The sequence below is a fragment of the Pseudophryne corroboree genome, chromosome 9 (assembly GCF_028390025.1).
Source record: "Pseudophryne corroboree isolate aPseCor3 chromosome 9, aPseCor3.hap2, whole genome shotgun sequence".
In the NCBI taxonomy this organism is placed as follows: domain Eukaryota; kingdom Metazoa; phylum Chordata; class Amphibia; order Anura; family Myobatrachidae; genus Pseudophryne; species Pseudophryne corroboree.
In genome coordinates, this window is record NC_086452.1 from 407,810,955 (window position 1) to 407,833,279 (window position 22,325).

Here is a 22,325-nt window from a genome sequence, read left to right on the forward strand (position 1 = left end):
TAGTCCGTAGTGGATGCTGGGCGCCCATCCCTAGTGCGGATTGTCTGCAATACTTGTATATAGTTATTGTTACAAAAATTCGGGTTATTATTGTTGTGAGCCATCTTTTCAGAGGCTCCTTTGCGTTTATCATACTGTTAACTGGGTTCAGATCACAAGTTGTACGGTGTGATTGGTGTGGCTGGTATGAGTCTTAACCGGGATTCAATATCCTTCCTTATTATGTACGCTCGTCCGGGCACAGTATCCTAACTGAGGCTTGGAGGAGGGTCATAGGGGGAGGAGCCAGTGCACACCACCTGATCCTTAAGCTTTTATTTTGTGCCCTGTCTCCTGCGGAGCCGCTATATCCCCATGGTCCTTACGGAGTCCCAGCATCCACTACGGACTACGAGAAATAGATTTATCGGTAAGTAAAATCTTATTTTTTTCATATGGTGGGGCGGCATTGTATTTTGTTAACTGTTTTTGGTTTCCAGAGGTGTATGTTAGCTCCTTCAACAATGTCAGCGGCCACAAATATTATCCGTGGTTACATAATGACTGGTTTGGCGTATCTATAATGCTCGTAGCTGTCCATCTGAAACATGCCTGGTCAACCTGAGGATCTCCAGCTGTTCAAAACTACAAGTCCTACTGTACCATGTTTTACCATCTGATGGGTAGTAGGGTCTTGTAGTTTCACAAAAGCTAGACTGCCACCGGTTGGTCAAGCCTGATCTAGAACATAAGCAGTGGCGTTGAATGGTGTCACGGTCCCCAATGCTTGGCTCGTGCCAATCTGCCACCAGTGCAGAATACTGTGACCCACCTTGGTTTGGGTTCTTAGTCATAGTGGGGGTGGCAGTTAGTATTAGGTGCCACTTGTGGGGTGGAGGTTAGGGTTAGGCTCCGGGAGGGTGGGGGGTAGGGGAGCATAGCATACTTAGGTCACCCTTTTGGGTTTTTTAACATTGGTATGCCGACGTTAGTATTGTGATTGCCGGCATCTCATCCGCAGGTCACACCTACCGAACCCGTTTCAGGTGTATCCTTTCTTCCTATTGGAAAACTGCATATAAATGATTTTCACCCTGATATAAATATTGTGGAGCAGGGAGTATAAAAAAAGAGAAAAAGAATACTGTGCTCTCCCACTAAGGCTGAACTTTCAATCTCTTTTCACAAATTGTATTCTTTGCCCATGAACACTATAATTCAGTTTAATATGCCACTTATATCGTAGATTTCCTGTCTGCGAGTTATGAAATACTACAATTATTTAATATACAAGTAAATGAATTGACCTGGACACAAGCCATACCATCTATAAATTACTACACAGCCACCAAAATCTGTGCATATACCATTTGCTTCTTGGCGTGACACCCAGGCATGGAACAATTCCAAGGCTGAACATTACCCATCTCTGCTCAGTCATGAAATGCTGGATGTACTTCCCATTCTCTGCGCGGTACCGATAATCTGGGTGTACTGTACTTTCCCCATCTCTGCCCAGCCATGATACACTGAGTGTATCTTCTCCATCTCTGCCCGGCCATGATGCACTGGGTGTACTGTCTCCATCTCTGCCCGGCCATGATGCACTGGGTGTACTGTCTCCATCTCTGCCCAGCCATGATGCACTGGGTGTACTGTCTACATCTCTACCCAGCCATGATGCACTGGGTGTACTGTCTCCATCTCTGCACGGCCATGATGCACTGGGTGTACTGTCTCCATCTTTGCCCAGCCATTATACATTGGGTGTACTGTCTCCATCTCTGCACGCCCATGATACACTGGGTGTACTATCTACATCTCTGCACAGCCATGATGCACTGGGTGTACTGTCTCCATCTCTGCCCGGCCATGATGCACTGGGTGTACTGTCTCCATCTCTGCCCGGCCATGATGCACTGGGTGTACTGTCTCCATCTCTGCACAGCCATGATACACTGGGTGTACTGTATCTCTACCCAGCCATGATGCACTGAATGTACTGTCTCCATCTCTGCCCAGCCATGATGCACTGGGTGTACTGTCTCCATCTCTGCCCAGCCATGATGCACTGGGTGTACTGTCTCCATCTCTGCCCAGCCATTATACATTGGGTGTACTGTCTCCATCTCTGCCCGGTCATGATGCACTGGGTGTACTGTCTTCATCTCTGCCCAGCCATTATACATTGGGTGTACTGTCTCCATCTCTGCCCAGCCATTATACATTGGGTGTACTGTCTCCATCTCTGCACAGCCATGATGCACTGGGTGTACTGTCTCCATCTCTGCCCGGTCATGATGCACTGGATGTACTGTCTCCATCTCTGCACGCCCATGATACACTGGGTGTACTGTCTCCATCTCTGCCCGGCCATTATACATTGGGTGTACTGTCTCCATCTCTGCATGCCATGATGCAGTGGGTGTACTGTCTCCATCTCTGCCCGGCCATTATACATTGGGTGTACTGTCTCCATCTCTGCCCGGCCATGATGCACTGGGTGTACTGTCTCCATCTCTGCACGCCCATGATACACTGGGTGTACTGTCTCCATCTCTGCCCGGCCATTATACATTGGGTGTACGGTCTCCATCTCTGCACGCCCATGATACACTGGGTGTACTGTCTCCATCTCTGCATGCCATGATACACTGGGTGTACTGTCTCCATCTCTGCCCAGCCATTATACATTGGGTGTACTGTCTCCATCTCTGCCTGGCCATTATACATTGGGTGTACTGTCTCCATCTCTGCCTGGCCATGATGCACTGGCTGTACTGTCTACATCTCTGCCTGGCCATGATGCACTGGGTGTACTGTCTCCATCTCTGCCAAGCCATTATACATTGGGTGTACTGTCTCCATCTCTGCCTGGCCATGATACACTGGGTGAACTGTCTCCATCTCTGCATGCCATGATGCACTGGGTGTACTGTCTCCATCTCTGCCCAGCCATTATACATTGGGTGTACTGTCTCCATCTCTGCCTGGCCATGATACACTGGGTTTACTGTCTCTATCTCTGCATGCCATGATGCACAGGGTGTACTGTCTCCATCTCTGCCCAGCCATTATACATTAGGTGTACTGTCTCCATCTCTGCCCGGCCATTATACATTGGGTGTACTGTCTCCATCTCTGCCCGCCCATTATACATTGGGTGTACTGTCTCCATCTCTGCCTGGCCATGATACACTGGGTGTACTGTCTCCATCTCTGCCTGGCCATGATACACTGGGTGAACTGTCTCCATCTCTGCATGCCATGATGCACTGGGTGTACTGTCTCCATCTCTGCCCAGCCATTATACATTGGGTGTACTGTCTCCATCTCTGCCTGGCCATGATACACTGGGTTTACTGTCTCCATCTCTGCATGCCATGATGCACGGGGTGTACTGTCTCCATCTCTGCCCAGCCATTATACATTAGGTGTACTGTCTCCATCTCTGCCCGGCCATTATACATTGGGTGTACTGTCTCCATCTCTGCCCGCCCATTATACATTGGGTGTACTGTCTCTATCTCTGCCTGGCCATGATACACTGGGTGTACTGTCTCCATCTCTGAATGCCATGATGCACTGGGTGTACTGTCTCCATCTCTGCCCAGCCATTATACATTGGGTGTACTGTCTCCATCTCTGCCTGGCCATGATACACTGGGTTTACTGTCTCCATCTCTGCATGCCATGATGCACTGGGTGTACTGTCTCCATCTCTGCCCAGCCATTATACATTGGGTGTACTGTCTCCATCTCTGCCCGGCCATTATACATTGGGTGTACTGTCTCCATCTCTGCCCGGCCATTATACATTGGGTGTACTGTCTCCATCTCTGCCCGGTCATGATGCACTGGGTGTACTGTCTCCATCTCTGCCCAGCCATTATACATTGGGTGTACTGTCTTCATCTCTGCACGCCATGATACAGTGGGTGTACTGTCTCCATCTCTGCACGCCCATGATACACTGGGTGTACTGTCTCCATCTCTGCACGCCCATGATACACTGGGTGTACTGTCTCCATCTCTGCACGCCCATGATGCACTGGGTGTACTGTCTCCATCTCTGCCCGGCCATGATACACTGGGTGTACTGTCTCCATCTTTGCACGCCCATGATACACTGGGTGTACTGTCTCCATCTCTGCCCAGCCATTATACACTGGGTGTACTGTCTCCATCTCTGCCCAGCCATTATACATTGGGTGTACTGTCTCCATCTCTGCCCGGCCATTATACATTGGGTGTACTGTCTCCATCTCTGCCCGGCCATGATACACTGGGTGTACGGTCTGCATCTCTGCTTGGTTATGATACTGTATCACCTATCTCCGCCTCTGCGCAGTTGTGATACATTGAGTGTACTTTTCCAAGATTATTTTGCAAGATGGCACTCAGAGGGTTTAACCTCCAAAATATAAAGCATCACTTGTACAAATGTCAAAACCCGCTGTGTGTTTTGCAGCTATTAGAGCCATTTTGAAGCCAAATTTGCAGAGTAGAGTTCCTTCCCTTGCACTCTCTCCTTACCACACGTGAGTTCTCTCTTTTGTCACCCCCCTGACACTGTCTACTATCCCAGGTGATGGCCACAGAACCACATAGAGATGCTGTACCTCTCCCACCTGCAGCTCACCACTGCCTGCTGCCCCAATGCAGCCCCATTCCCCTGTACCTGTCACTCCCATTTATAGTTCTTCAATGTCTCTATGTATGCCTTGCGCTCACTGCCGTGCCTTGTATTTATACAGCCTTTGATTTATTTTGTACTTAACTAGGTAATGCAATGTCCATTGTTTTCTGGGTTATAATTAATAAATAATAACTTGGCATGGTAGCAGGCTGGCATTGCTCATAGCTATTTGGACGAATACACCTTATACGTTTACCAAGAAAATTAAATCGTGTAGGACTTTAAGAAGAACATTTCAATCTGAAAATCTTTTCCAGAGGTCCTTTTTAATTATTTATCTTAAAACAAGTAAAATGACCTCTAAGGATACAGTTAATCACTTACAGCTGATCAAGTATTTATAGGATGCAATTAAATCCCCATTTTGCATTTGAATTTATTAGATACACAACATAGCCAGCAGCAGCCTCCGAGGACACTGCATTCCCATTTCAGTACATACATTTCATTTCACCTTTTCAGTTGTGGGTCAGACAGGTGGAAACCAGGCAGTTGGTTTTTTTCACATCACACAATTTCGCACAGCAGCAATCAGGTCTGAAGTGTGCCGGCGCCGCAGTGCACTGACGCATGCCAGGCAGCCGACTGCTGTCTTAGCCCTGCGACCGCCTCTGCCTGATTCACAGGCAGTGGCGGGCCAGCTGCGTTTGGCCGCTATTTAGGGGGCACGGTCTGGGCAATGCAGGTGTGCCCAGGCCGTTGGGGGAGGGGGGGGGGTCGTGACGTCACATGCAGCCGCTGCAACCCGGGCAACGACTAGTAGCTCCCTGCCAGAGCGCAGGAGCTACGCTGGCTGGGAGCTACTCTTCCAGTACAAAAGCATCGCCGCTGTGCGATACTTTTGTACCTGTGCGGGGGATTTGGGCCTGACATGCGGGGCGGACTAACCCTGTGCTGGACATCCAGACTGATCGTAGATGTGCTAAATTTAGCACATCTACGATCAGGTCTGAATTAGGCCCATAGTGCGTACACATTGAACGATATTGCTAACGATATCGTTCAGTGATGTCACCTTTCCGCTGGCTCTAACATGCCGTTTTGGCCAAAAATGACCTGCATATACAGACGACAAAACGACCCGCTAAAGCGCGCCCAGTTAACACTATGGTGCATACACCCTGGGTGATACTTCAAATTATATCGCTCAATAGGGTGTAAAATTAGCAATATTTTAAATATCTTGTAGTGTTGTACCCAGCTTTACAGTACAAGATAATGCAGGACCGGTACATGGTATGTAAACATTTCTGCATCAGCGGGCATGACACTGAAATAAGCATCATGGAGGCAGAAACCGAGGGTTAGGTGCCATTGTAGGGAGCATGGAGTAGATGATAGACTAAGTAGGAGAAGGAAAAGCACATGAGGGGAGCAAGCCCTGCTCGTGAAAGCTTACATTCTAAAGGGGTGACATAGATGGGGTAGACAGTGTGCATGGAGTAGAGGGTTAGGAGGAGAGAAGGATGGGTTTGATGAAGAAGTGGGTCTTGAGAGCCTGTTTGAAGTTTTATAGAAGTGGAGAGTCTCCTAGGGAGAGGCAAAGAACTCCACAGATAGGGAGCAAAACATGTGAAACCTTGCATTGAATTAGATTCTGAAGGGGGGCGGGCGCCAGTGTAGGGCTTGTTAGAGAGGGGAGGTGGACTTGGGGCCTAATTCGGAGTTAATCGCAGCAGGTAATTTGTTAGCGGTTGGGCAAAACTATGTGCACTGCAGCAGCATTGAGGAAAGATTGGAGTTGAGAGAGGCGGTTGTGAGGGAGGCAATTTAGGAGGAGATTACAATAGTCCAATCTGGAGATGATCAGTGTGTGAATGGGGGTTTTGGCAGCATCAAGGGTGAGAAAGGGTCTGCTCCTGGAAATATTTTTGACATGGAAATGGCAGTATTACCAAAGGTACTGAATGTATGGTTTGAAGTCGAGGATAAATCCAAAAGAGAGCACTTGGGAGGAGATAGTAATCAACAGATAATGAAATTGTGGAAGTTGAGGTACTGCAAGAAGGTTGGAAGATGATCAGCTCAGTCTAAAGGCCAGTACTGACGGGAGAGATGTGTGCTGAGCGAGGGGGGTGGATGGGGAGGCCAGCGGGTGAAATGAGCGATGTGCTAGATTGAGCCTGCATGCAGGCCAATCTAGCACCGGCGATGGCGACCGCTTTCGGGGGTACACACGGAGAGATCAGTGCTTAAATTCTGAGCAATCTAGACAGATTGCTTAGAATTTAAGCACTGATCTCTCTGTGTGTACCCCCTTTAGACATGCACTGTGACATCCAGAAAGAGATACAGTAGCAGAGAGACAGGTGAAGATATAAGTGAGAAGAGAGGTCAGGGGAGGAAAGGTAACTCTGAGTATTATCAACATGGAGATGACATTTGAGGTCAAAAGAACAAATGACCTCCCCTAAAAAGGAAATAAAGGGTGAGATTCAAATGTTATCGCCCTATCCCGCCCACCGACAGCTATTCAAATGTTTCTGCTGATGGGTGGGACAGCATTTCAGCTTGATACCCCTGATGGTGGCAAGCTAAAGTGCGCTAAAAGTGACCCGTTTAGCACCCAAACGGGACTCTTCACGTCGCACCCAATAGTTTAGTCTGGTTTCGCTGTTTTAAGCGGCTAAACCTGACTGCTATGGGCGCGATCAGCACGAAAATCGGGGGGCACTTGTATATCGCCCGCTGTGATCTCCCGCCACTTTAGACGGGAGATTGGGAGCGATAACATTTGAATGTTGCAAATAGAGGGAGAATAGGAGAAGTCCAAGAACAGAACCTTTGGGGGGGGGGGGGGGGGGCACCACCTACTGTTAGTGGAAGTGGAGCGGAGGTGAAGTCCTGTGAGGAGACCGAGAAGGAACAGTCAGCGTGTAGGCAGACAGCTAGGAGACGGCAATATCACGCAGACCAAAGGAGTGAAGGATTTTCAGGAGAAGAGGTTAATCCACAGTGTCAATAGCAGCAGAGAGGTCAAGGAGAATATGCAGAGTGTGGTGGCCCTTATATTTGGCAGCATGGAGGTCTGACTTTCATGAGGGCAGTTTCACTGGAGTGCAGAGGAAGGAAGCCAGACTGAAATGGGTCAAGCAAGGAGTGGGAGACTTGAAAGGCAGTAAGGCGGTTGCAGACAATATGCTCAGAGTTTGGAGGAAAAAGAGAGGGAGAGCAAAGGGTCGGCTGTTAGAAACAGTGTCCTACTGTTCATGTTTCCTGGCATTTCTATAATTGCGTACGAGTTTATTTCATACTGGACTATTCCAGTGTATTTGTGAGCTGTGTCGTGCAATTGATTGAAAAGTCGTCAACCTTCTTGCACTTATCGGTATCATGGGGACTCTATGCCATGGACCCAGAGTATTAGCAGTGAAACAAAAGTTTGCTCTCGGACCACCTCCTACTTTTCTTGTTCTTTGCTTTACACAAGCTCATCTGCTAATGCCTAAAGAAACATCTATTGACCCAGTCAACTTCTGCTCTATCATTTCCACTTTGGTAACAAACAGCTGAGGCTTCACAAAAATGTACGTGCAGCAAAGCCCAAGGGTCACTTCCCCACCTGTACTCTTGGACCACTCATCCGCTTTTGTGACACAGGGGCAGATGTATTAACCTGGAGAAGGCATAAGGAAGTGATAAACCAGCGCAAGGTGATAAAGGCACCAGCCAATCAGCTCCAATATGTAAATTAACAGTTAGGATCTGATTGGCTGATGCCTTTATAACCTTGCACATATCACTGGTTTATCACTTCCTTATGCCTTCTCCACGTTAATACATCTACCCCACAATTTATAAACGTTTTCTCTTGCGGCATTTATTCCATCCTCCTGTAGGGCACATGTTTTTCCTGGTCCTCTTCTACATTTCTAAGTGCCCCTTCAGTGTCTCATCCACAAAGCCCCCGACAACACCGCCACTTCATACATTTCAAACCTCATCTCAAAATACTATGGGTGTGTTGGTGCAATGTCCCTCTGTATGTACCCAGTCTCATCATGGAGAAGTGATAAACTGATTTGCAGACCCATAACTGACAAATGTGCTCCTCCTCCTCCTCCTCCTCCTCCCTGATGATGCCCGGTTAGATCAGTATGTGACCCCCCCCCCCCCCCCCCCCCCCCCAATCCTCCCTCGTCCTTGTTATTTAAATTCCTACCCTCTATTCTCATATAAACTGTAAAACTGAATTTACCTTACTGTGATATTCTGTTATCTGCTTCTTTGAAAAACCGACTGCGCTAAAATTTTATGTGATCCATACATCTCCCAGACTCCGATCCACTGATCAGCAGACATCGATGGCCTTCGATCCATCTGAGAAATTTTGCATGTTAAAAATTCCTGCCTTGCTGATCCCAGTCTTTTTCCACATCCGAAAAATAAAAAAATCTGGGATTTCCATCATGTTGGGTTTCCTAGATTCTCCGACCAAGGTGTTAGCAGAACGGGCCATTTGGGCAATACATTACAGAAGTATGGGCCCTATTAGTACAACCCACAAGCAGCAAAGAATAGCAATATAGATGCTTTTGACGGGTTGGATATGGTATGCCGGCTGCTGGGATCCCGGCAGCAGAATGCCGGCGGGGTGCCAGCGCAACAAAGCCCCTTGTGGGCTCGGTGACTTGCTGCACTCACCGCAGGTTCTATTCCAACTTTCTGAATGTTATACACGAGTGGGAATAGACCCTGTGGGTCGTAATTCCAGCTGGCTGCATTTTAAGGATTCTGGCGTCGGCATGCTGACCATCGAGATCCTGAGTGCAGGTAACATGACTATATCCCCTTTTGACAGTCGCTGTGGGTTAATGAACAACATTGGCCAAATTTACAAACCTACGCTACTCTTATAACGACCAATGAGCAACTAACTTTTACCTGCCTAGTGAAAGTAAGGGAGCGGTGATCATCATTTGCCAATAATTTGTGATATGTAAATTAACTTTTTGCAAAAATATGGCAGCAGACGATGAGCAACATCAGCTGATTTTCTGAATGTGTTAATGGCTGCCAGATGAGAACGTACTGTAGGATTCGCTCATCTCTCTTAAGGTGGGTACACACTAATAGATATATCTGCAGATCAATTGATCTGCAGATATATCTATGGACGGATCGAGCAGTGTGTTCAGCATACACACTGCTCGATCCGTCTACGGATATATCGGCGCGTCGCTGTGTTTGTACGGGGCGGTCGGCCGACCGCCCGTACACATGCTGCGGCGGCCGGCGGTGATTCACAGCTAAACTGGGCGGGCGTGTGTACACGCCCGCCCAGTTTAGCTGTCAATCACCGCCGGCCGCCGCAGCATGTGTACGGGCGGTCGGCCGACCGCCCCGTACACACACAGCGACGCGCCGATATATCCGTAGATATATTGGCCGTCGGCTGTGCTGCGCGGCCGACGCGATACGTCTGTGAACGACGGAGTTGACAGGCGTATCGGCCGTACACACTGGCCGACGGTCCCGCGATAAATATCGGCCTTTCAAGAGAACGGCCGATATATCGACCAGTGTGTACGGGCCTTTAGGGTGTGTACACACGGTGAGATCCTTGCTATGTTCGATTTTGACTATGCGATTTCCCTTGAACTCCCCCAGAGCCCAGATAGCACAGATAGGACAGATTTTGACTATCTGTTCTTGAGATTTTGTCTATGTACGATTTTGACTAAGTGCCAATTTTGACTATAATTTGTACTAGATTGTACACTAGATAGTCAAGCTTGACTTGCCTGCACAGTATATCTAGCCTTACGATACTGACCCCACGGGAGCGCGCATCGGGATCGAATCTGTATCGCAAGCTGCCTAGCACCATGAGATATGCACTAACTTTTCATAAGATTTTGACTATATAGTCAAAATCTCACAGATTTATCTCACCGTGTGTACACACCCTTACAAAGCAATTTTGTTTTGGAATTAGTTTGTCTAATGGTTGTTCTGACCATGTAGTCTTTCAGAATCTGCTTTTCCTGTGGGCAGGTGAAGCATTTGTATTGATCCAACCGTAGAGTCTTCATATAAACCTTGAAATGTTATTTAACCTTATGCACAGAGGTTGCAGACTGGCGCTTGCTTTGTTCCTGTGATCGTCTGATATGTTCCTCAATCCCAGATTTTGGATGAAAGCACAGTATCAAAATAGTATTGATTTGATCATCAATGAGGGAGTTCATCTGGGGATTCAGAAGGCTTCTTCAGCCATTAATCAGGATACGTTGTTTTGTGATGGTCTGTTCTGTCAATGATCAAAATACCTTGTTTTATGCCTGTGTATTCTGTCCTTCTTCAGATTCATTAAAGAAAAATAATTTTTTTTTTTTTTTTACCATCTAAAAAAAAAAAACTTCCAATGCATCATTTATAATCTTAGAAGTATTAAAGCACCACATAAAAGATGTTGAAATTTATAGGTACTAAATAATTTTCTCCCTGTAAGTAGCCCCATCTCACTGCTTCTCATTGCAAACAGTGAGGCAGATTTATTAAGCCTGGGGACCGGATATAGCAGTGATAAGTGGAAGGTGATAACGCACCAGCCAATCATTACGGGTTTGAAAAATGACAGGGCTGTTGTGTTATCACCTTACACTTATCACTGCTTACCCACTTCTCGAGGCTTAATACATCTGCCCCACAGTGTTCTGAGCAGGTGTAATAAAACCAATACATTTTGATTATAGCCATTTGTGATAAATAATACATGAGGGTAAAATGAATTTGACAGTAGCGGCCTCTAAGTTAAACATGTGGGAATAGATTTCTCTGTGGTATAGGTTTGTTCTACATATACTGATACAATAATAGTGTCTGGTAAAGCTCTTGATAATAAATCATGTTAAAGGTACTGTAGCTTTGTAGTGTTCCGCGAGAAGTCCTACTAAATGTGTTTTAGTTGTTAAATTATATGATTGTTTGTTATAATGTCCATAATTCTAATATGTTATATACCCATAATGCAACTCTTTAAATACTACGCTGTTTCAAGGGATTCGGTATAATTTACTGGCGGCTGGGATGCTGGCTGTCAATATCTCGACATTGGCATCCCACCCACCAGAATGCCGGCAAAGGAGTGAGCGCAATGAGTCCCATTGGGGGAACGGTGTCTCGATGCACGAGTGGGAATAGTCCTGTTGCGCCAGGATCCCGACAGCCGACAAATGAAACGCATCCCGTTTCAAGCCATACCCATTGGTTTTTTTTCTTCAAGTTGGTGAGCTTGTTGTACAAAATATAAATGGTAAACCGCTTAGCGGGTGACTGCTTATTCAACGTAACCTCTAACATTAATAGAGACTCAAGGCAAAAAAGTGTGGTGAATAGGTAAGAACTGTTTCAGTAACAAAAATGTATTAGGCGAATAAGAGGATGGCGGTATCAGGGAATGCAAATATGCGGTGACACTGCCCCTAAACTGGGTGCGGTGGCCCACCCCTGGTGCCTAAGTCAGTGTAACTCAGACCTTGGCGTGTCTAGCCACTACTTGTGTTGAAATGTAACTGCTCTGTCAAACAACATGAAGACTAGAGAGTTGCAGTGGTAGTTGTCATGGACCCTGTTTAGACTACAGCCACCGCCATTTGAATGCAAAGCACATCCTTTGAATTACTAAGGCAGGGAGTCCACCAGCACTAGCTTTTCTCGCTCTCTGTGCCATCCGACCAGGAATGGCTGACAATCCCATAGAGTTTGTGTTTGTCAGATCCATAGCTATATAGCTAGTTTTGAAGAGAGGAGCCACCTATTTATATTGAACATTTTGGAAGTAACCACACCATAAATGACGTGTGTTCCTCACTCTGGACCATATTGTCTGCATTTTAGAGCCCAGTACACGAGTATGCTTTCTTCAGGCTGCTGATATACGTGGTCCAGGTGTTGGAACCTCGTCCATCATCAGCCATGACGAGGTGCAACGACAAGGACAGGCGGTTGGGCAATTGTACAATTCACTTTGCCGGCTACTTGGGCAGTGTTCGCTCGTTGTGGGCCCAATATGAACTTGGTTTTAACAGTACAATGGAAAGGCCTCTTAATTCGAATAAGGAGGGACACAAAGTTTGCGAGTGGTCACTTTTCTGTCTTGAGTCTGAAGGTGGAATAAGCCTTTCTCTATCGTCCTAGTGGATGCTGGGGTTCCTGAAAGGACCATGGGGAATAGCGGCTCCGCAGGAGACAGGGCACAAAAAGTAAAGCTTTCCGATCAGGTGGTGTGCACTGGCTCCTCCCCCTATGACCCTCCTCCAAGCCTCAGTTAGATTTTTGTGCCCGGCCGAGAAGGGTGCAATCTAGGTGGCTCTCCTAAAGAGCTGCTTAGAGAAAGTTTAGCTTAGGTTTTTTATTTTACAGTGGGTCCTGCTGGCAACAGGATCACTGCAACGAGGGACTTAGGGGAGAAGAAGTGAACTCACCTGCGTGCAGGATGGATTGGCTTCTTGGCTACTGGACATCAGCTCCAGAGGGACGATCACAGGTACAGCCTGGATGGTCACCGGAGCCTCGCCGCCGGCCCCCTTGCAGATGCTGAAACATGAAGAGGTCCAGAATCGGCGGCAGAAGACTCCTCAGTCTTCTAAAGGTAGCGCACAGCACTGCAGCTGTGCGCCATTTTCCTCTCAGCACACTTCACACGGCAGTCACTGAGGGTGCAGGGCGCTGGGAGGGGAGCGCCCTGGGAGGCAAATGAAAACCTATTTGGCTAAAAAAATACCTCACATATAGCCTCCGGGGGCTATATGGAGATATTTAACCCCTGCCAGAATACACTAAAGAGCGGGAGACGAGGCCGCCGAAAAAGGGGGTGGGCCTATCTCCTCAGCACACAGCGCCATTTTCCTTACACAGCTCCGCTGGTCATGACGGCTCCCAGGTCTCTCCCCTGCACTGCACTACAGAAACAGGGTAAAACAAGAGAGGGGGGGCAAAATAGTGGCAAAAATTATATTATAAAAGCAGCTATACAGGGAGCACTTATTATAAGGCTATCCCTGTCATATATAGCGCTTTTGGTGTGTGCTGGCAAACTCTCCCTCTGTCTCCCCAAAGGGCTAGTGGGGTCCTGTCTTCGTTAAGAGCATTCCCTGTGTGTCTGCTGTGTGTCGGTACGTGTGTGTCGACATGTATGAGGACGATATTGGTGTGGAGGCGGAGCAATTGCCAAATATGGGGATGTCACCTCCTAGGGGGTCGACACCAGAATGGATGCCTTTATTTATGGAATTACGGGATAGTGTCAACACGCTAAAGCAGTCGTTTGACGACATGAGACGGCCGGACAATCAGTTAGTGCCTGTCCAGGCGCCTCAAACACCGTCAGGGGCTGTAAAACGCCCTTTGCCTCAGTCGGTCGACACAGACCCAGACACAGGCACTGATTCCAGTGGTGACGGTGACGAATCAACCGTATTTTCCAGTAGGGCCACACGTTATATGATTTTGGCAATGAAGGAGGCGTTACATTTAGCCGATACTACAGGTACCACTAAACAGGGTATTATGTGGGGTGTGAAAAAACTACCTATAGTTTTTCCTGAATCAGAAGAACTAAATGATGTATGTGATGAAGCGTGGGTTGCCCCCGATAAAAAGATGCTAATTTCAAAGAAGTTATTGGCTTTATACCCCTTCCCGCCAGAGGTTAGGGCGCGCTGGGAAACACCTCCTAGGGTGGACAAGGCGCTCACACGCTTATCTAAACAAGTGGCGTTACCCTCTCCTGAGACGGCCCCACTTAAAGATCCAGCAGATAGGAGGATGGAAAATATCCAAAAAAGTATATACACACATACAGGTGTTATACTACGACCAGCTATAGCGACAGCCTGGATGTGCAGTGCTGGAGTAGCTTGGTCAGAGTCCCTGATTGTCCCTATCCAGGGTATCAATATTTTCAATGTTTTACTGTCTTTAGAGCAAATAAAGGATGCATTTCTTTATATGCGTGATGCACAGAGGGATATCTGCACACTGGCATCACGGGTAAGTGCTATGTCCATTTCGGCCAGAAGAAGTTTATGGACGCGACAGTGGTCAGGCGATGCGGACTCAAAACGGCATATGGAAGTTTTGCCGTATAAAGGGGAGGAGTTATTTGGAGTCGGTCTATCAGATTTGGTGGCCACGGCTACAGCCGGGAAATCCACCTTTTTACCTCAAGCTACTCCCCAACAGAAAAAGACACCGACTTTTCAACCGCAGCCCTTTCGTTCCTTTAAAAACAAGAGAGCAAAGGGATATTCATATCTGCCACGAGGCAGAGGAAGGGGGAAGAGACACCAACAGGCAGCTCCTTCCCAGGAACAGAAGCCCTCCCCCGCTTCTACAAAAGCCTCAGCATGACGCTGGGGCTTCTCAAGCGGACTCGGGGGCGGTGGGCGGTCGTCTCAAGAATTTCAGCGCGCAGTGGGCTCACTCGCAGGTAGATCCCTGGATCCTGCAGATAATATCTCAGGGGTACAGGTTGGAACTAGAGACAGATCCGCCTCGCCGTTTCCTGAAGTCTGCTTTACCAACGTCCCCCTCCGAAAGGGAGACGGTTTTGGAAGCCATTCACAAGCTGTACTCTCAGCAGGTGATAGTCAAGGTACCTCTTCTACAACAGGGAAAGGGGTATTATTCCACTCTATTTGTGGTACCGAAGCCGGACGGCTCGGTAAGACCTATTCTAAATCTGAAGTCCTTGAACCTGTACATAAAGAAGTTCAAGTTCAAAATGGAGTCACTCAGAGCAGTGATAGCGAACCTGGAAGAAGGGGACTTTATGGTGTCCTTGGACATCAAGGATGCGTACCTCCACGTTCCAATTTACCCCTCACACCAGGGGTACCTCAGGTTCGTTGTACAAAACTGTCACTATCAGTTTCAGACGCTGCCGTTCGGATTGTCCACGGCACCTCGGGTCTTTACAAAGGTAATGGCCGAGATGATGATTCTTCTTCGAAGAAAAGGCGTATTAATTATCCCATACTTGGACGATCTCCTAATAAGGGCAAGGTCCAGAGAACAGCTAGAGATGGGATTAGCACTGTCTCAAGAAGTGCTAAAACAGCACGGCTGGATTCTGAATATTCCAAAATCCCAGTTAATGCCGACAACTCGTCTGCTGTTCCTAGGGATGATTCTGGACACGGTTCAGAAAAGGTTTTTCTCCCGGAGGAAAAAGCCAAGGAGTTATCCGAGCTTGTCAGGAACCTCCTAAAACCAGGAAAGGTGTCTGTACATCAATGCACAAGAGTCCTGGGAAAAATGGTGGCTTCTTACGAAGCAATTCCATTCGGCAGATTCCATGCACGAATTTTCCAGAGGGATCTGTTGGACAAATGGTCAGGGTCGCATCTTCAGATGCACCAGCGGATAACCCTGTCTCCAAGGACAAGGGTATCTCTTCTGTGGTGGTTGCAGAGTGCTCATCTATTGGAGGGCCGCAGATTCGGCATACAGGATTGGATCCTGGTGACCACGGACGCCAGCCTGAGAGGCTGGGGAGCAGTCACACAAGGAAGAAACTTCCAGGGAGTGTGGACGAGCCTGGAAACGTCTCTTCACATAAACATTCTGGAACTAAGAGCAATCTACAATGCTCTAAGCCAGGCAGAACCTCTGCTTCAAGGAAAACCGGTGTTGATCCAGTCGGACAACATCACGGCAGTCGCCCATGTAAACAGACAGGGCGGCACAAGAAGCAGGAGTGCAATGGCAGAAGCTGCAAGGATTCTTCGCTGGGCAGAGAATCATGTGATAGCACTGTCAGCAGTGTTCATCCCGGGAGTGGACAACTGGGAAGCAGACTTCCTCAGCAGACACGACCTTCACCCGGGAGAGTGGGGACTTCATCCAGAAGTCTTCCACATGCTGGTAACCCGTTGGGAAAGACCAATGGTGGACATGATGGCGTCTCGCCTCAACAAAAAACTGGACAGGTATTGCGCCAGGTCAAGAGATCCGCAGGCAATAGCTGTGGACGCGCTGGTAACGCCTTGGGTGTACCAGTCGGTGTATGTGTTTCCTCCTCTGCCTCTCATACCAAAAGTATTGAGAATTATACGGCAAAGAGGCGTAAGAACGATACTAGTGGTTCCGGATTGGCCAAGAAGGACTTGGTACCCGGAACTTCAAGAGATGATCACGGAAGATCCGTGGCCTCTACCTCTAAGGAGGGACTTGCTTCAGCAGGGTCCCTGTCTGTTTCAAGACTTACCGCGGCTGCGTTTGACGGCATGGCGGTTGAACGCCGGATCCTAAAGGAAAAAGGCATGCCGGAAGAAGTCATTCCTACTTTGATTAAAGCAAGGAAGGAAGTAACCGTGCAACACTATCACCGCATTTGGCGAAGATATGTTGCGTGGTGCGAGGATCGGAGTGCTCCGACGGAGGAATTTCAACTGGGTCGATTCCTACATTTCCTGCAATCAGGATTGTCTATGGGTCTCAAATTGGGATCTATTAAGGTTCAAATTTCGGCCCTGTCGATTTTCTTTCAAAAAGAATTGGCTTCAGTTCCTGAAGTCCAGACTTTTGTTAAGGGAGTGCTGCATATACAGCCTCCTGTGGTGCCTCCAGTGGCACCGTGGGATCTCATTGTGGTTTTGGAATTTCTAAAATCTCATTGGTTTGAACCACTAAAAAAGGTGGATTTAAAATATCTCACATGGAAAGTGACCATGTTACTAGCCCTGGCTTCGGCCAGGAGAGTGTCAGAACTGGCAGCTTTATCTTACAAAAGCCCATATCTGATTTTCCATTCGGACAGGGCAGAACTGCGGACTCGTCCGCATTTTCTCCCTAAGGTGGTGTCAGCATTTCATCTGAACCAGCCTATTGTAGTGCCTGCGGCTACAAGTGACTTGGAGGACTCCAAGTTACTGGACGTTGTCAGAGCATTAAAAATATATATTGCAAGGACAGCTGGAGTCAGAAAATCTGACTCGTTGTTTATATTGTATGCACCCAACAAGATGGGTGCTCCTGCGTCTAAGCAGACGATTGCTCGTTGGATCTGTAGCACAATCCAACTTGCACATTCTGTGGCAGGCCTGCCACAGCCTAAATCTGTTAAGGCCCACTCCACAAGGAAGGTGGGCTCTTCTTGGGCGGCTGCCCGAGGGGTCTCGGCATTACAACTTTGCCGAGCAGCTACGTGGTCAGGGGAGAACACGTTTGTAAAATTTTACAAATTTGATACTCTGGCTAAGGAGGACCTGGAGTTCTCTCATTCGGTGCTGCAGAGTCATCCGCACTCTCCCGCCCGTTTGGGAGCTTTGGTATAATCCCCATGGTCCTTTCAGGAACCCCAGCATCCACTAGGACGATAGAGAAAATAAGAATTTACTTACCGATAATTCTATTTCTCGGAGTCCGTAGTGGATGCTGGGCGCCCATCCCAAGTGCGGATTATCTGCAATAATTGTACATAGTTATTGTTAACTAATTCGGGTTATTGTTTAGGAAGCCATCTTTCAGAGGCTCCTCTGTTATCATACTGTTAACTGGGTTTTGATCACAAGTTGTACGGTGTGATTGGTGTGGCTGGTATGAGTCTTACCCGGGATTCAAAATTCCTCCCTTATTGTGTACGCTCGTCCGGGCACAGTACCTAACTGAGGCTTGGAGGAGGGTCATAGGGGGAGGAGCCAGTGCACACCACCTGATCGGAAAGCTTTACTTTTTGTGCCCTGTCTCCTGCGGAGCCGCTATTCCCCATGGTCCTTTCAGGAACCCCAGCATCCACTACGGACTCCGAGAAATAGAATTATCGGTAAGTAAATTCTTATTTTTAACATTAAAGATGCAAAGTAGTAATACACAGTCTCTAATTCCACTGGTCATTATAAATGTGATTGAATGATGCGTGTAGTGATGACCCCCATCCTGGTTGTGTTATTCAGAAAGGACAATTTGCTGAAACGGTTATTATGTTCTGCTGGCTCATTCTCTGTTGACACTTTCCCGTCTCTCCTCTTTGTGCAGTTGCCATTTTGCTGAAGGATGATTATTACATCGCTGGTGCCGGGCTACCGGGCAGATTTAAGGCGGAGAAAGTGGAGTTCCACTGGGGTCAGAGCAATGCATCCGCAGGCTCCGAGCACAGCATCAATGGCAGAAGATTCCCTGTCGAGGTGAGGAGAGACCCACGCGGTCCACATCCCCAAGTGTCCATCACCCACCGTACAGACAGGACCTTAAAGCCTTTTTACGTTTTGTATAAAGCGCTTTATCAAAACAGGTCTTTAAATGAGCGCTCATAGGATCGAATTCATGAAAAACTAATTTCGTTAATTTCTATATGAATTAATGCATTGCATTGTGCGTTCAGACGAGACTGGTTGCTCTTTATTATACGTTATTGAATAAATAACGTTTCAATTAAGCTGTATCCACATGAATTTTTAAAAAGCAACTTTGCCTGTAGTTCCCCTCTGATCACTAATCTGAATTGATTTGACGGGTTTCTCTGCTGGATCTGCTCGCTTTAGTTTTCCGTGTGCAGAGGTTAAAGCAGGCCGTAAGCAGCTATAATATGAGATAACCTGGAGGTAGAACGTGTAGTTTCAGATGTACTTCAGTATAAATCCCACCTTTCTCTATCGTCCTAGTGGATGCTGGGGTTCCTGAAAGGACCATGGGGGGGATAGCGGCTCCGCAGGAGACAGGGCACAAAAAGTAAAGCTTTAGGATCAGGTGGTGTGCACTGGCTCCTCCCCCTATGACCCTCCTCCAAGCCCCAGTTAGATTTTTGTGCCCGGCCGAGAAGGGTGCAATCTAGGTGGCTCTCCTGAGCTGCTTAGAAAAGTTTAGCTTAGGTTTTTTATTTTACAGTGAGTCCTGCTGGCAACAGGATCACTGCAACGAGGGACTTAGGGGAGAAGAAGTGAACTCACCTGCGTGCAGGATGGATTGGCTTCTTTGGCTACTGGACATTAGCTCCAGAGGGACGATCACAGGTACAGCCTGGATGGTCACCGGAGCCTCGCCGCCGGCCCCCTTGCAGATGCTGAAACGAGAAGAGGTCCAGAATCGGCGGCAGAAGACTCCTCAGTCTTCTTAAGGTAGCGCACAGCACTGCAGCTGTGCGCCATTTTCCTCTCAGCACACTTCACACGGCAGTCACTGAGGGTGCAGGGCGCTGGGAGGGGGGCGCCCTGGAAGGCAAATGAAAACCTTTTTTGGCTAAAAATACCTCACATATAGCCTCCGGGGGCTATATGGAGATATTTAACCCCTGCCAGAATCCGTTAAGAGCGGGAGACGAGGCCGCCGAAAAAGGGGGTGGGCCTATCTCCTCAGCACACAGCGCCATTTTCCCTCACAGAAAGGCTGGAGGGAAGGCTCCCAGGCTCTCCCCTGCACTGCACTACAGAAACAGGGTTAAAACAGAGAGGGGGGGCACTAATTTGGCGTTAGAAATATATAAAAAAGATGCTATAAGGGAAAACACTTATATAAGGTTGTCCCTATATAATTATAGCGTTTTTGGTGTGTGCTGGCAAACTCTCCCTCTGTCTCTCCAAAGGGCTAGTAGGTCCTGTCCTCTATCAGAGCATTCCCTGTGTGTGTGCTGTGTGTCGGTACGTGTGTGTCGACATGTATGAGGACGATGTTGGTGAGGAGGCGGAGCAATTGCCTGTAATGGTGATGTCACTCTCTAGGGAGTCGACACCGGAATGGATGGCTTATTTAGGGAATTACGTGATAATGTCAACACGCGCCAAGGTCGGTTGACGACATGAGACGGCCGACAAACAATTAGTACCGGTCCAGACGTCTCAAAAACACCGTCAGGGGTTTTAAAACGCCCGTTTACTTTAGTCGGTCGACACAGACACAGACAGGGACACTGAATCCAGTGTCGACGGTGAATAAACAAACGTATTCCTTATTAGGGCCACACGTTAAGGGCAATGAAGGAGGTGTTACATATTTCTGATACTACAAGTACCACAAAAGAGGGTATTATGTGGGATGTGAAAAAACTACCGTAGTTTTTCCTGAATCAGATAAATTAAATGAAGTGTGTGATGATGCGTGGGTTCCCCCCGATAGAAAATATGGGCGGTATACCCTTTCCCGCCAGAAGTTAGGGCGCGTTGGGAAACACCCCTTAGGGTGGATAAGGCGCTCACACGCTTATCAGAACAAGTGGCGGTACCGTCTATAGATAGGGCCGTCCTCAAGGAGCCAGCTGACAGGAGGCTGGAAAAATATCATAAAAAGTATATACACACATACTGGTGTTATACTGCGACCAGCGATCGCCTCAGCCTGGATGTGCAGAGCTGGGGTGGCTTGGTCGGATTCCCTGACTAAAAATATTGATACCCTTGACAGGGACAGTATTTTATTGACTATAGAGCATTTAAAGGATGTATTTCTATATATGCGAGATGCACAGAGGGATATTTGCACTCTGGCATCAAGAGTAAGTGCGATGTCCATATCTGCCAGAAGATGTTTATGGACACGACAGTGGTCAGGTGATGCAGATTCCAAACGGCACAAAGGTGTATTGCCGTATAAAGGAAGAGGAGTTATTTGGGGTCGGTCCATCGGACCTGGTGGCCACGGCAACTGCTGGAAAATCCACCGTTTTTACCCTAAGTCACATCTCTGCAGAAAAAGACACCGTCTTTTCAGCCTCAGTCCTTTCGTCCCTATAAGAGTCATATCTGCCCAGGGATAGAGGAAAGGGAAGAAGACTGCAGCAGGCAGCCCATTCCCAGGAACAGAAGCGTTCCACCGCTTCTGACAAGCTCTCAGCATGACGCTGAGACCGTACAGGACCCCTGGATCCTACAAGTAGTATCCCAGGGGTACAGTTTGGAATGTCGAGACGTTTCCCCTGCGCAGGCTCCTGAAGTCTGCTTTACCAAGGTCTCCCTCCGACAAGGAGGCAGTATGGGAAAAAATTCACGAGCTGTATTCCCAGCAGGTGATAATTAAATTACCCCTCCTACAACAAGAAAAGGGGTATTATTCCACACTATATTGTGGTACTGAAGCCAGAAGGCTAGGTGAGACCTATTCTAAATCTAAAAAAATTTGAACACTTACAAAGGTTCAAATCAAGATGGAGTCACTCAGAGCAGTGATAACGAACCGGGAAGAAGGGGACTATCTGGTGTCCCGAGACATCAGGGATGCTTACCTCCATGTCCCAAATTTGCTCTTATCACTAAGGGTACCTCAGGTTCGTGGTACAGAACTGTCACTATCGGTTTCAGACGCTGCCGTTTGGATTGTCTACGGCACCCCGGGTCTTTACCAAGGTAATGGCCGAAATGATGGTTCTTCTTCGAAGAAAAAGGCGTCTTAATTATCCCTTACTTGGACGATCTCCTGATAAGGGCAAAGTCCAGGGAACAGTTGGAGGTCGGAGTAGCACTATCTCGGATACTGTTACAACAGCAGGGGTGGATTCTAAATATTCCAAAATCGCAGCTGATCCCGACAACAAGTCTCCTGTGCTTAGGGATGATTCTGGACACAGTCCAGAAAAAGGTGTTTCTCCCGGAAGAGAAAGCCAGGGAGTTATCCGAGCTAGTCAGGAACCCCCTAAAATCAGTGCATCATTGCACAAGGGCCATGGTAAAAAAATGGTGACTTCCTTCGAAGCAATTCCAGTCGGCAGATTTCA

General features: G+C 47.8%; 1 protein-coding gene across 4 annotated transcripts in view; it reads left to right on the forward strand.

Moving 5' to 3' along the window:
* Window positions 1-22,325, forward strand: part of PTPRG (protein tyrosine phosphatase receptor type G) — a 733,410-nt gene that overhangs the window by 341,107 nt on the left and 369,978 nt on the right. For all 4 annotated transcript variants that reach the window (XM_063940902.1, XM_063940899.1, XM_063940900.1 and 1 more), the window contains one exon: window positions 18,662-18,810. In XM_063940902.1, the coding sequence (XP_063796972.1) occupies window positions 18,662-18,810 (149 nt within the window). The remainder of the gene's footprint in view (window positions 1-18,661; window positions 18,811-22,325) is intronic.